At 37.1% G+C, this 13,557-nt stretch overlaps 1 protein-coding gene across 10 annotated transcripts in view; it reads right to left on the bottom strand.

Moving 5' to 3' along the window:
- The window catches only part of cacna1c (calcium voltage-gated channel subunit alpha1 C), a 431,114-nt gene that overhangs the window by 409,371 nt on the left and 8,186 nt on the right, over positions 1 to 13,557 (bottom strand). The window contains exon 1 of one of the 10 annotated variants that reach the window (XM_088646819.1): positions 2,669 to 3,442. The exons of the other annotated variants lie outside the window; for them this stretch is intronic. Coding sequence (XP_088502945.1) covers positions 2,669 to 2,717 — 49 coding nt within the window. The 5' untranslated portion in view covers positions 2,718 to 3,442. Of the gene's footprint in view, positions 1 to 2,668; positions 3,443 to 13,557 lie in introns of those variants that run through there. 10 annotated transcript variants of the gene reach the window in all.

The following is a 13,557-nucleotide window of genomic DNA, read 5'->3' as shown; positions in this document are numbered from 1 at the left end:
TTACTAAGTTAAACCTACCATACTCACACTATGATAAAGGTTTTTGAAGACATAGCCAAACGAACCGGCAATGACGATTCTACTCCGACCAGACATCACGATGGGAGCTGTCTAAGGTGCTGAATTGCTCGCGCGGACGACTTATTAGAACACGTCGTGAAATTCCAACTCCAGAGGTGTTGCCGCGATATGCTAGTTAACACTGAGAGCAACATAATTATATTACAAAAACATAGATAATGTTCTGTTTTCCATAGAAATGCAGTGAATTGCACATGTATATGAATGCATTTTGATCATTTTGTTTACTATTTAGGTGTTGATATAGAAATATAGAAAATTGACATCCCAACATTTACTGTATATGGCTAAGGAAAAACAGTATATTACTGATTAATTCCGTCTTGATACATTTCAGTATATTTTTAAATGGTGTTTTGTATTCGGGATGTTTAAATTTATGCATGTTGCATGACAGCAATATAATGTTTCAAATTGTCAGATAAAAGCGTAGTCTGGATTGTTTCAAGGACAGAAAAAAAATGCAGATTTGATATAATTTGAAATTGCGTTTTTCGCTGTCCAAACGATGGTGACTTTGTTGTAGTATTTAACTACAGTTCTGAACCATTAAAGTTTTCGGAGTAAGTGTAGTTTTTGTAAAGAACCTTAAAGTCGGCTGACTTAAGAGCCTTTAAAAATCCCGTTAAAACAGTGACTTCAAGTTGAAAGCAATATACAATTATCTCAAAGCGATGTCACTGGTGAATGATCAGCCAGGCTTATACCAAGTGTGAGGAAATTGCATTAGTTGTTAATCTTAAAATAACTTTCTGTGGACCGTCTGACCAGTACCTGCAATAAGTAGGCTGCATATAAATTGTGCAGGTTTTCAAATTTAGGGCAATTCTAAAGCTGCGCCACAGAAGCTGTACTGAAGATTAGAACAAACAGTTAAACTACGACTCTATTTCTGTGTCATCAAGGGCTGGTAGATTTGCCGTCATCAGACAACTGGTTTGCATTACCAAGAGTTTATTCTCAAAGGTCTTTGTCACAGTGCACCTCGTATACCAAGATTCGGTGCGGTGTACATTAATTCTGTTACCGTAAAACCAGGTACATTTTTACCAAAATATTAGAAGACCTGGCACATAAACACACTGAAGACGGATTTTTTTTTTTAGTCAAGACGTTATTTTTAAATGTCGTAACTGCTAGTGGCTAAGCATATAATTCTGATGAAAGTCTTCAAAATCAAAATAAAAAAACACAAATTAAATATAGCTCCTTTTAATTATCTTTCACAATGGATGCTATGGGTTTGCCCGCATGGTGATGATGGTGAGGATAAACAATTATGATTATTTTGTAAAACAGAAACTTCGTGCCAAACATAGCTCACGCTAGTGTATCGGCAGCATTTCTACTGAAAAAAAAACGCAGCAATAGCGAAGCCTCAACAAAAGACACCGGGGTATATATAGAAACAGGCTTAATCCATGACCCTTTAGGTTTGAGACTAGTTGCTACTCCTTGCAAATATCAAATTTTTCAAGAAATCTCAAACTGCGCACACCTCAGAAAGCGCTCTTTCTGCTCTCGAAAAGGCGGGTGTTCTGCGGGAAAATACAGGCTCAAATGATAAATCTCAGTTACGACATATTTTTGGAAATACTGTAAGTAAAACTTTTGTACTGTAAGTAACAAAACACATTGCTCTCTGAACTTAAGGTACTGTACGCCCAGGCCTCAGGTGCTCGACGTAGTTTTCTGTTCATATGTGTTCTGACTGTTGTAGCATTGAAGCAGAAAAAATAGCTTGCAGCCTACACGATACATTGCTGCTGCTGCTTAGAAAATGTATCCTGCAAGAAAAAAGGCATATATGCACCACCAAAAATGGAGTATCAATATTTTGTTGCTATGCGAAAATTTGAAATCAATTTAAAAGGTATAAATAAAAGATTTAAAAGATATAAATAATATTAATAAGGACGCAGGAGTCGAATAAGCATTAAAATACTGCAGGTCAAGTATCCATATGTGTGATGTACTTATCATTATCTTCAAAAGTAATGAGCTCGTCAAGTTAAAGTGTCGTTCGAACCAATGCGACAGATAACGACTTCCATATATAACGTTGTGGAAGTCTTATTTCTAAAGACAATTAATGCCCTGAAACTATGTGACACTTTAAACCCATCGTCGATTGTTTTAATCAGCATTAGGCAGTCACTAAAGGGTGAGTCTTGATGACTTGCTCAAAAGCCTGTGTTTAATAGCAAAATAGCAACAAATGTATTAAATGTACCACTGTTTTTTCTTAACACGCATACCATGCACAGTATAACTCTCTCTTTGGCTTTATGTTTTTATATTGTTGTTTATTCTGGAGGTATTAACAGAACAATGATTAAAGCCCAGCACTGTTTAAAGTAATCAGAAACAGACGGAACCTAAAACATAAGCACATGCAATCCCGATTATAAATTCAGACCTCTTTCATTTATCATTTTCATATGAGTAGCATATGCATAATAGTTGAATATTATATACTTGCAGTCTCCGCCCCCCACCCCCATCTTCAGACACACACCAGAGCTAGCACCTCTCTGTCCTTAAGCATTGCTAACGAATAGATAAGGGGGAGGACTTAAAATCTCACCTTGATGGTTTTCCTCCGGTATGTACATCTTTTTGCTTTCATTTACCATAAATGTAGTCCAGGTTTATCCGTAGGTGAATGAAGGGTAAGGTTGTAGGAAAAAAAATTAAAGGAAATAACAAAGATAAAAGCAAAAAATAAGCAAACCAAAATCTTGAGATATTCCCTCTCTGTGTTATAGTTAATATTACCTGATCCCCATTATGGAGTTAAAAACCAAAAATAGATCTTCACTTGAGCCACCTAAGAAAAAAAGCCTGTGCATCCTCGACACATCCGGGCCCTACCTAAGAAACATAATACCAGCACCACTTGCTGCTAATAATCAAATTTGTATCAGGGCTGGATATTAGCAAAAAGCGGAAGATAAACGAAACGGGTGGTGGCACTGCCGGAGAAGATGAAGAATCAAACCCACGAAGTCAGGAATGCAACAAAATTGAAATGTATATCCAAAGCTGACCTCAGAGGGTTAAATCTTCTTTTTTAATTGATTCCACCAAAAGAGTCCACAAACCGGGTGCATATGCGCCGAGTCTCATTGGAGATCCGATTTCTTTCATTTCCAAACCATCACCACGAGAAGAGAAGTCAGTCGCCCGCGGAAAAAGCGCTCGGTAGTCTCTGCAGTGATACTAGTGTGGAGGAAAGGAAGAGAGAGAGGCAGAGAGAGAGAGAGCTGGAGAGAGAGGGTAACTACCCCCTCCCCTGTAGACTCCCTGACTGGTTCCAGATGTTACTGCGCTAGAAAATAAAGTAAACCGTGCACAGTCCTCCAGTCCCTCAATCTCTTAAAAAACCGCTAATTCGCACAGAGAACGGAGCAGAGATAGATGAAAGGGAACTTGAGGTTTAGAATAAATGACAGAAGCAAAACGGGGAGGAGGATCTTGTTGATCAAGATGTTAACCTGCGCTGGTTCACCGCTGTCTGATTTTTCATCCCCGTCTCCGCGCTCAGACAGACTTAAAATCAGACCGCTATTCGAAACGTTGTAAAAAGCACACTGGACAAATACATTGTTTCATAATCGTTTTGAAAGGTTCAAGTTTGATGTACTTATACAGTCACATTCCAAGACCAGACTCTTACTGGCAAAATGTAAAATATGTGTTACTGTATATATACACAATATAATTGAACCGCGACGCACACTGAAACTGGTCAGCCTCTAAAAATTTACATCTGACCATTTTCGCTTGATGGCGAAGAAAAACACCAAAACACCTTCAGGATTTTTTCTCGTGTCCTCATTATGAGTTTTTTTTTACTTTGTAACAGCTCTGAAGGAACATTTAAAACGTCTAACCATTTTGGTTTTCATGGTTTCAATAACTTTAGACGGACTTTCTTCTGTGTGTCTGACAGAATATCTGGATAGCCCTCAAAATTTATTGTTATTTTAAAGGTCATGGATGACGAACAGAAAAACATGAAACACGCATTTAAAAAAAAATCTAACAAAATGAATACAGTTGCTGCTGATACAGGTTAATAAGGGTGCAGACAGTAAATCAAAGCACTTGAAGATCAAGCCATTGTGACAACAACAAAGAACAGATGGGATTACAGTTATCTTGGATGTGCTCCACGTGTTGATATAAAGGCAAGAAAGGGTGGAGACTACCTGAATTGCTCATTTTTAGCATGTGAATCCTACATAAAAGACTTCCTTTCCTCTTAATGTTTACATAGTAGGAGGCTGAAGAACTCAGATGCAAGCGTTCTTGATAAGAGCATGTTAGCATTTCAGATCTGTGACAGACAAATGACCGTGAGTTCACGCAAATGTCCAGCTACAATTATTGTTGTGTACCAGAAGCACACCATAGATTAACAACAGCATACAGTACGTGGGGAAAGGGTCGGGAACTGATTTAAATCCAGATGGATGGATGTAAGGGGAGGATCCAGATGTGTAGATAGGATTTTTGATGGACTAGTTGTGTGGATGTCTATCCACAAAGTGCTCAATCCTGAGACATGAGCTCTGCAGTCCATGTGAGACGCAGCAGTCTTTACAGCAGAGAGGGGCAACAGAGATGGGCAACTCTAGTCAATCCTACTAGAAAATGAAGATCTCCTTAACAAAGTAATGAGCTATTCTGTAATTCCTACTGCTACCCAGGCAAGTTGAGACCAACCAGGACAGAGACAGAACACTATACCATTGCAGCATAACCTAGAAAGCTGCCAAATATTAGATTTAACAATCTGTGAAACATATATATTTAGGGGACTAACTTTATGTTCTCAAGTGAAAGCTACATGTTAATTCAGGAAGATGGAACACAACATTAGAATGCAGGACATAAAATACTGTTTTATGAACTTGACAGCTACATTAAAAACAAGTAGAGAGAGATGTGTGTATATACCATACAAATGTGGAAAATATTGATAGTGAAGGGGAGGCAGAACAATAGATACCATAGTCAATGGACATGGCTAATTATGCATATGAGATATGTACGGTCTAAGGATGTAATATATTGTAATATATAAATGCTTTATTAAAGAGTGCTTCTTTTGTGATTTAAATATATCTGAAGAGGATCCCAAACTGTAAAAAGCATTAGACAAAGAGTTCAATGAAGATGCGGCTTTGTGTCTGCAATGCCTGTTAATTGCAGACTGTAAACCTCAGAATGCAGCAGGAGGTTCAAACTATCTGAAGGAAGGTTATGGTGTGATACAGAGTAAGGTTAATAATGTTATTCTAACTGCCAAACCCCTGTAAATAGGTTAACAATATTTTAAATCTACACAGTAGGAAAGATGAGGCTTCTGAAGAGAATATACAAGAACAGGTGCGAGGTCAGTTTTTTGAAAATCAAAGTAGATTTTCTGTAGAGTATTGTTTTTTAATTTGTAAGGGTTATAATTGTGGGCAATATTGAAACACCTCCATTATTCTACATAGTGAATTTTAATAAGGTAACAAGAGCTCCTGTGGAAATCTATTGGTACATACTGTACATCAGCTATGAGTATAAGTAATAATAAGGCCATGGTTCATATTTCTTTTCCACACCGTCGCCTAGACTGTACTTTAGAGTGATACCAAAGCATCCAATGCAGTGTAGTTAAAATCTGGGTCAAGCTTTTGGAACCATGGCTTAACTCCTTGCTACACTTTGCCATCTACTCTTTAGTTTGCCATAATTTGCAAATTATAGGTAGTTTTTGGAGGCACTGGAGAGTTGGAAATCACTGGTTGCCTGGACAGGCCTGTAACGTAGGCAATCCTACTTTATATCACGTGACCCACAAACCTTTCCCTTCCTTTAAAGATGAGTGCCTCACAAACTGCGTGGTAACATGTCAAATGCAGACGGGATCCCCATCCCGGAGGCTCTGCCGACAGCTGCTTCAGTCCTCTGCAGGCTGAAACTTTGTGGAACAACACCAGCAGATGGACGGTGCTGTGCACGTTGAGCAAAGAAACGCAAACTTTATCTCCTCTGACAGAACGTTTGAAGACTTTGATTCTGACAACAGTCTCATCAGTGGAGAAGGTGCTTTCATGCCCAGTCCTCTGCTTATCTCTATCATCCATCTTACTATTATTGAAAACATCTGTTTGCACGACATCAAATGGCTTTCCATGAACTGGTGTTAAATGCCGTTTGCATTTAGCAATCAAATAAAACTCTGCACTTCATTGTTTGACCATTTTTGCTGAGGCCACCCATTTTAAACTGATACCTGGAATTAACATAGAAAAGTGACACACTCCTCTGAGCTCTTGACAAGCCACATGATAATGTTACAGTATTCTCCCCATTGATATCTACTTGGCTAATTCATTTTCTACCATGAGAGGTCTCATTACCTTGTTTATTGAACCACTCTCCTGTACAGTGACTTCCTAAGGTGTCCCATTTTGTGAAATAACAAAATGTTTGCCTACATAGCTTTTAGAAGAAATATTTTATTCCAACCTGAATGTTAAAGCTGAAGACTTTTATGGCCAATGTAAGCTAGAGTAAATGACAGCAAAAAAAATTGTGATTGCACAAGTATTAAAAATTATTGTTTTGTGGAAGCTCCTTTGGCAGCAATTACAGTAGCAAGTCTTTTGGGGGGCTTGTGGTGCAATTTTTGGGTGATTGCTTAGTACAATTAATTTTTGCCGATTCTTCCTGGCAGGTGTGCTCAAGATGTTTCAAGATGCTAGGGCATAATTTGTGGACAGCAGTTTTCAAGTACTTCTACTGATTTAAGTCAGAACCTTGACTGGGCCACTCAAAGACATTCTTAAACCACTCCAATGTAGCTTTGGCCTTGTGCTATGGATCATTGCCCTGCTGAAAAGTGAATTTGTGTCCCATTTGTAAGTTTTTATTAGTCTGATACATGTTTTTCTATAGTAGTTGTCTGTACTTAGTTACATTTGTGTCTGTACATTTTTCCTTAATTCTAGACAAGATTTCCTTGTCCCTGCTGAGGAGAAGCATCCCTACAGCATAGTTTTACCACCACCATACTTGACTTTATAAACTGGGAGACTGGGAGATTGATGCCAAGGGTCAAACATGACCCTTGGCATTAAGACCAAAAACAATCTATTTGATCTTACCTGGTCAGCTTAACTTTTGTCATATTTTTACAGGCTCAATTCATACAGTATATGAGATGGATTTTCCACTCTGCCATACTCTCCAACCTTCTGGAGTTACTGGGATATTGTTTGCCCATGCATATTTTATCCTGTCTCAGCCCTCGCACTCTGTAGTGTCACAATTGTAGTCCCTCCCCCTTAAGGGCGCTCCGGCTCGTTCACTTTTTAGTTGATTTTGTGCACCTGCTCCCTGTTCCAGCACACTTTTAAAAGCCAGACGCTCACTCTGTTTCTGGGCTCTGCATTGGAACACGGAGGCCCGGAGGCTCGCCTATCACCGAGTCGCCCTACGTCAGCGGCCCGGGTGGCATTAGCCTCCTAGGTGTCCTGAACTAGCTGAGCCCGGGACCTGGACCGCCTGGTTCCATTCCCCCTTTATTCCCCCCGATAAATTTGTTCGTCTTGGATTTATAACCCGGCTCTGGACCTTTGCCTGCACTGGACTTCCTTTTGGACTGTTTGCCTGGACCATGCCCCCCGGAGCACCTTCATCATGCCCTCCCCCTCCCCCTCCCCCCGGTTCCTCTACCAGCCCAGTTCCTCATCTCCCCCCGTGTGTGTTCACGGCCTTCCGGATTGTGTCGTCTGCATAGGGTCCTGAAAGATGCTTCGTAACATGTAGTGTTTTTCTTGTCTGGCCGCTCAGTTTGAATTTAATTTGGCCTGATCTAAGCAGTGTCTGAGTAGTAAGATACAGCTTCCATTTCTTCATGATTGAGTAGACTGTGCTCACACATTGAGAGAGTTTGATACTCCTGATATGTGCTATACAATGATAACTTGCTTTGAAAGATTCTTAATGTTCATGCTTGAAATTCACTATCTGAACAGAGTCTTCTTGCGCAGAAATCATGTGAATGTTATTGCACATACTGTAGATAAAGGCCACTCAACTAAGCATGTGACTCCTTAAGGTAATTTTGTACACATACATTAATTAAAGTTTGCCACAGAAAAAGTGTTTGAATACATTCACCATCATGACTTTTTCATTTTTCTTTTTAAATAATCTAGTTAATTATTTTTTTGAATGCAGTAGGCTGCATATAAAATATATTACAGTAATTGCCATGCCATGTCATGAATAAAATCTTGAAAGTAACAAAATATGAAAACAAAGCAAGGGTTTGAATACTTTTGTGAGGCACTGCGCATTTCAATTTCCTTTTATGAAAAGGTGATGTCACTTATTTAACGGGTTGAGGTAGAAGAACAATATTCTGAAACCTCATATTGTGAAGCAAAAATAGGTAATTCAGCATAGCTGATGCTTTTCACAAGCACTGAAAGGTTGTATAATATACTGTAAGCACAAAATAGATGAGGGAAGATTTCACTTGTGAAACAATACATACAATGCAACGGTGTTATGTAATGCGGATTAAATGAAATTTTGAAGGGAGAAATAATGTGTTAGGGTCTAAATACTTTTGCAAACCACAGTACATACAGTACATAACTTTGTAAAACAACAGTTAAGAAAGACCACATATTCACAGCACCACAGTGACATACACAAGGTTATTGTTGTCTAAGTTATAAATATGTAGTTAAGATAACTTACTAAAAGGCTAGAACAATTTTTGAAACTACAAAGAATTAGTTTTAAAAGATTTTGAAAGGGAAACATTTATTTTCTTTTAATCTTATTACTCTAAAATAGTTTTTTTTTACAATGTCTAGTTTTTATATATTCTTGTGTTTTGTTTTTTCACCACATTCGTATTTCTCACTGACAGTGGTTATTAGCTTGAAACCAAGGGCGTAACAAAGTCAATCCTTGGTCTCCATTATACGACACTACTGAGAGATCATAAGACAACTGAACCTTTCATTCAATACAACAACAAACATTTTAAAGTAGAATAACACCTTTCATCATAACTAAGGATCACAGTGTAATAACATATTGAGTGTTCAGGGGATGGGGCAGGACAATCAGTCAAAGGCATAAATTACTCTGTAATTGCTTGAATCACTCAATCCCAGTATGTGTTTCACAGTAAATTAAGATGATTTTACCAATCCATGACTTTAGCTTAGTATTGTTATTCTGTAAATTCTATTTTAGTCACTTTGGATACCTTTAGCAAATTTCTAACCACATTACATTCTGGATTGAAATGAAGAGACCTCTTTTCCTGGAAGTGTTTCTGTCATCCTATCAACACTAAAAGAGTTTTAATCATTTGATTAATTAATTAATGTCTTGCATGTTTTGAGTGAATAAATATGTATTAAAGTACTTGACGTATCTTTAACAAAATGATCTGCTATATGTCAGACTTAAAAACGTAAACCTGATTAATTGTAATTTCTCTATTTGTAATTTCAAGTCCTGCCATGTTTTGTAAGTGTTTCCTTGTTACATTAATTTAGAAATGTAATCAGAAGAAGTGAGTTCAGACAAAATCTTGGAAGGAGCTCTGTTAAGTCCATTTAAGGACATATACTAGAAGAATTTATGCCTTGTGGAAGTATAAATAAATACATGCACGTTATATATAAAAAGGAAAGCCCATTCAGAGTATTTTACGAGTGGGAATTCAAACTGTAACCTGTTCACTTCTAAAGTAATTCCAGTTTTTAACCAAAACAAAAAAACAACAACACAAAACTGAAAGGAAGATTGCTAAGCAATGATTCTTTGAGGAAATGCCTACTTTGAGATTAGCTACAGAGAAACAAATCAACCGTTACATTTGGCCATTCTGAAAGTCTTTCAAGAGCAGACCTCAATGTTCCCAGTCATGTTTTCCAGTCCCACGTCATGTTTGTAAAGCTCTTTCCAGATCTGACCTGACTGTACAAGTAAACAAACCCCCATTCTAGGTAAATAAGAAAGATTACAATTGGACAAAGCTTTTCTGCACAATAAAAGCTTGATATGTAACATTTGTTTTGTGAGTTTATACACATTATACACGTTATTCTTTCCTTCTGCATTTATTAAATTGAAGACACTAATCTAGGACAAATCACAATATAAACATTTGACTGACACTTCCTGGATCACCTTTACCTAACAGAAATTAAAACTTGGAAAGCATGCATACATATTAAACTCAACAAAACCAGCCAGCTATAGCAGAAAGAAGCCACTGCACTGTCACACCACTTTTCATCACTCCCGTTTTTATTATCTGTGTCCTTTTCCCCACTTCTCCTTGTCCAGTCTCTTAACATCCTAAAAGGATACTTATCCCATCTGCTCTTTAGATCAGCATGCCACTTCTTCCTCTGACTTGCACAGAAAATGCCGTTGTCCGTTTCCACCTCATTAAGTATCATTGATGGGGAAGGCTGTTGAAGAACTTGACAGTTTCATCCCTTAAGCACAGATGAGTCCTTGAATTCTGTAAATGTGTAAACGTTTTCACATTCCTTGTGAAGTATGTTGTTCTGTCTTACCACATTTGTGCTCCTGATCAGAATCTCATAATGTTCTTTCTAGAGCCTCTCAGATGTTGATCACACGTTTAATGTCCATCCCAGATGCCACCCCTGCTGACAGACTTATTTATAAGGAATCTTGGTTTTCCTTTTCTTTTGAATTAACAATCCCTGCATCTTTGTTTGGGAACATTGTCTGGGAGCATTACCTCAATGCCTGGAAAACTGAGGTCATAACGTAGGCTTCCAAATTTTCTTCATACCACCTGAACAAAGGTATGTCTCTTTCTCTCTTTTGTGCATGCCAAGATTCTAAGTCATCTCTTTATCTTTCCTAGATAGATTATGATGTTGTATTTTTTTTAAAATACAATACTTCATCACTATGCAGCAGATGGTATCAATCCCTGCCATACATTACTTCAGAGCTGGCGCCTCTACATAGGCTACCAATTAGGTCTTAATTTTCATTTGTATCCTAGTATGCTTCTTTGATACACTGGCAATCTTGTATCTTGTATGATGCTATGTATTAGAAGAAATCCTATTTCTAGCATACTCCTTACTTTTATCCCTAACGCAATAACAGCTGAGTTATTTCAGAAATTCTGTATTCTCAGTTAATATGTCCCCGTCAGTCTTATTTTCCAATTCCTATTTGACTCCCACCACAATACCCAGAAATAAATTCTATTCTTAAGTAGTTTCATTTGGATGGGCAAACAGACAAATATTCAGCTATAGAGCTTACAGCACTCCAAGGTTTTGGTGGGCTGGCTGTATTTAATTCTAAATATTGTTATTGACCTCTTCAGTTGAGGGTATTTAAGTTGTTTCTGGATTTGGAAGCATGAGCTTCATATCAACCAATTGAGGAAGCTCTTAATTAAGTCAATTAGAATACAGGAGAATACCGAACCCAGTAATCCCTTGGTTTAGCAAACTTTGCTTTAACGGACTTCAGATTTAACGGACGGAATCTGCTAGGGTGAATTTTGTCTGTAAAATCAGAAATACCTGAATTTTCCAGCCATAATGGACATAGTTAATCCAGACAGCAGGCTTGGTTTATTGTTAAAAACAGGACAAAATGGGAAAAATATAAGAAAAAATGAGTTGTAAAACACATTTAATGTAAAATATTGAGTAAATATTTATTGAAAAGCCATTAAGCACTGTCTTTCTAATTATTCTCACAACAACCCCTGTATGTAGGATAGTATTCACCTTAGAAACTCTTGTGTTTTATGCAAGAACTTACAGGCACATATTTATACTTTATATACATAGTAAAAATACTTTAAACAAAGTAACAGAGTAAAATGTAATCTGCCATTTGGGTGAAAAGGAATGTTACAGAGATACTGTGGTGGCAACAGATGTGCACTAGTAGCAGCTCAAAATAGCCCTTTTCCTGCTGTTCGAAAAGTACAAGTCAGCTGAACTTATCTAAGGTACTAGTGCCCTCTAGAGTCATAACCACTGCTTTTTTTCTCCTAACAACTTATTGATGACTTCATCTCATATTTTGATATCATGATTCAGTAATGGAAGCTCATGTCTTGAATTGTGTTTCATTTTTTTATCATTGTCATTCATTTTTTTAAACAATTAAATACTAAGTATTTCTCTTATGTGTAGGAAAAAGCATGGAATATCTCCAATCAAATTTTTTAATAAACTCCTTGATTTGCCTTATTTCACAGTGCACAAAATTAACTAAATCTAAAAGCAACATACTGTATATACACATACGGCACAGGCTTGAAATACCAATCACTTGGTCAAGAGCACTAGACTATTTCTTAAAAGCACAAACTCTACTTTTTAAAGTCATGCTGTTTTAAGAACAGTTTTGTAAGTAATTTAAAATAAACAATTACTCTACTCAATCTGATTTTGAAAGGACACAGAGAGCCTATTTTCTTGATTGTATAATCTTCTGTACTTGCTTGTACATTTAGACATGCTAAAGAAATGTTACCAGAATGATAAAGGAAGTCAATAGCATAACCGGAGTTCTTGTGTGGCAATGCACACTGAGACACATTATACTGCTCTCCTGGAGTAGTATAGATATGAGAGGTGAGGGGCACACAGATACACTACATTCATCCATTTAAAAAATGCATTTGTTTAAAAGGTTAAATTATGGTCTCAAATTGACAAAGGTATAGTTTTTGTAACACTAAGTTTGTATTCCAAAACTCACAATATACTGGATTTTATTTTATCGACTATAGCTCTTGGTATATAAAATCTGGTTCGAAATTATTCATTTGAAAGTATAAAATATGTAACAGAGCAGACATATTTGTGATCATTTTGGTTTACTGTCACTCAATGAATTTAAGAAAGGGTACTTACAAAAGTAGAATTTTCAGTTCTTGCCATAAGGTATTTAAAAATATTGATCTCTTTTTGTAGTTTCTTGAAGAGTTCTAAGAAAACAGCTTCAGCAGCAAAGTTGAACCTCATTGTCCCTGACACCTGTAACTTTTTTTGTATAAAGAGTTTCCTACTATTTTTCAAAGTTCAGAATGCATGTTTTCTTCATTTCTACTTGTGTCTACTGACATTTCTTTTACCTCTGATAGTTTAGTGGGTAGATCAAAATCTGGTGGTCAGAATCGTTCAGGATTTTGAAGACTCAAGTCAGTACTGTACATTATCTGTACATAGTGGAAGAAATTTTTAGGTTTATTCCTATGAGACCGAAAACAAACAAAAATTATGTTTTTGGGTTGTTTTTATGGCATGTCCTGGCCACGTGGCTTAGGATATTAAAGATCCCATTACACTGTTTATAAGAGTGGGGGTTTTAACCCTGCAGTCATGGCTAAATTTCACTTTGGGTTTGTACAATCTATTC

The sequence above is a fragment of the Lepisosteus platostomus genome, chromosome 9 (genome assembly GCF_059453375.1).
Source record: "Lepisosteus platostomus isolate fLepPlt1 chromosome 9, fLepPlt1.hap1, whole genome shotgun sequence".
NCBI lineage: Eukaryota > Metazoa > Chordata > Actinopteri > Semionotiformes > Lepisosteidae > Lepisosteus > Lepisosteus platostomus.
This window is presented reverse-complemented; position numbering and strand designations above follow the sequence as displayed.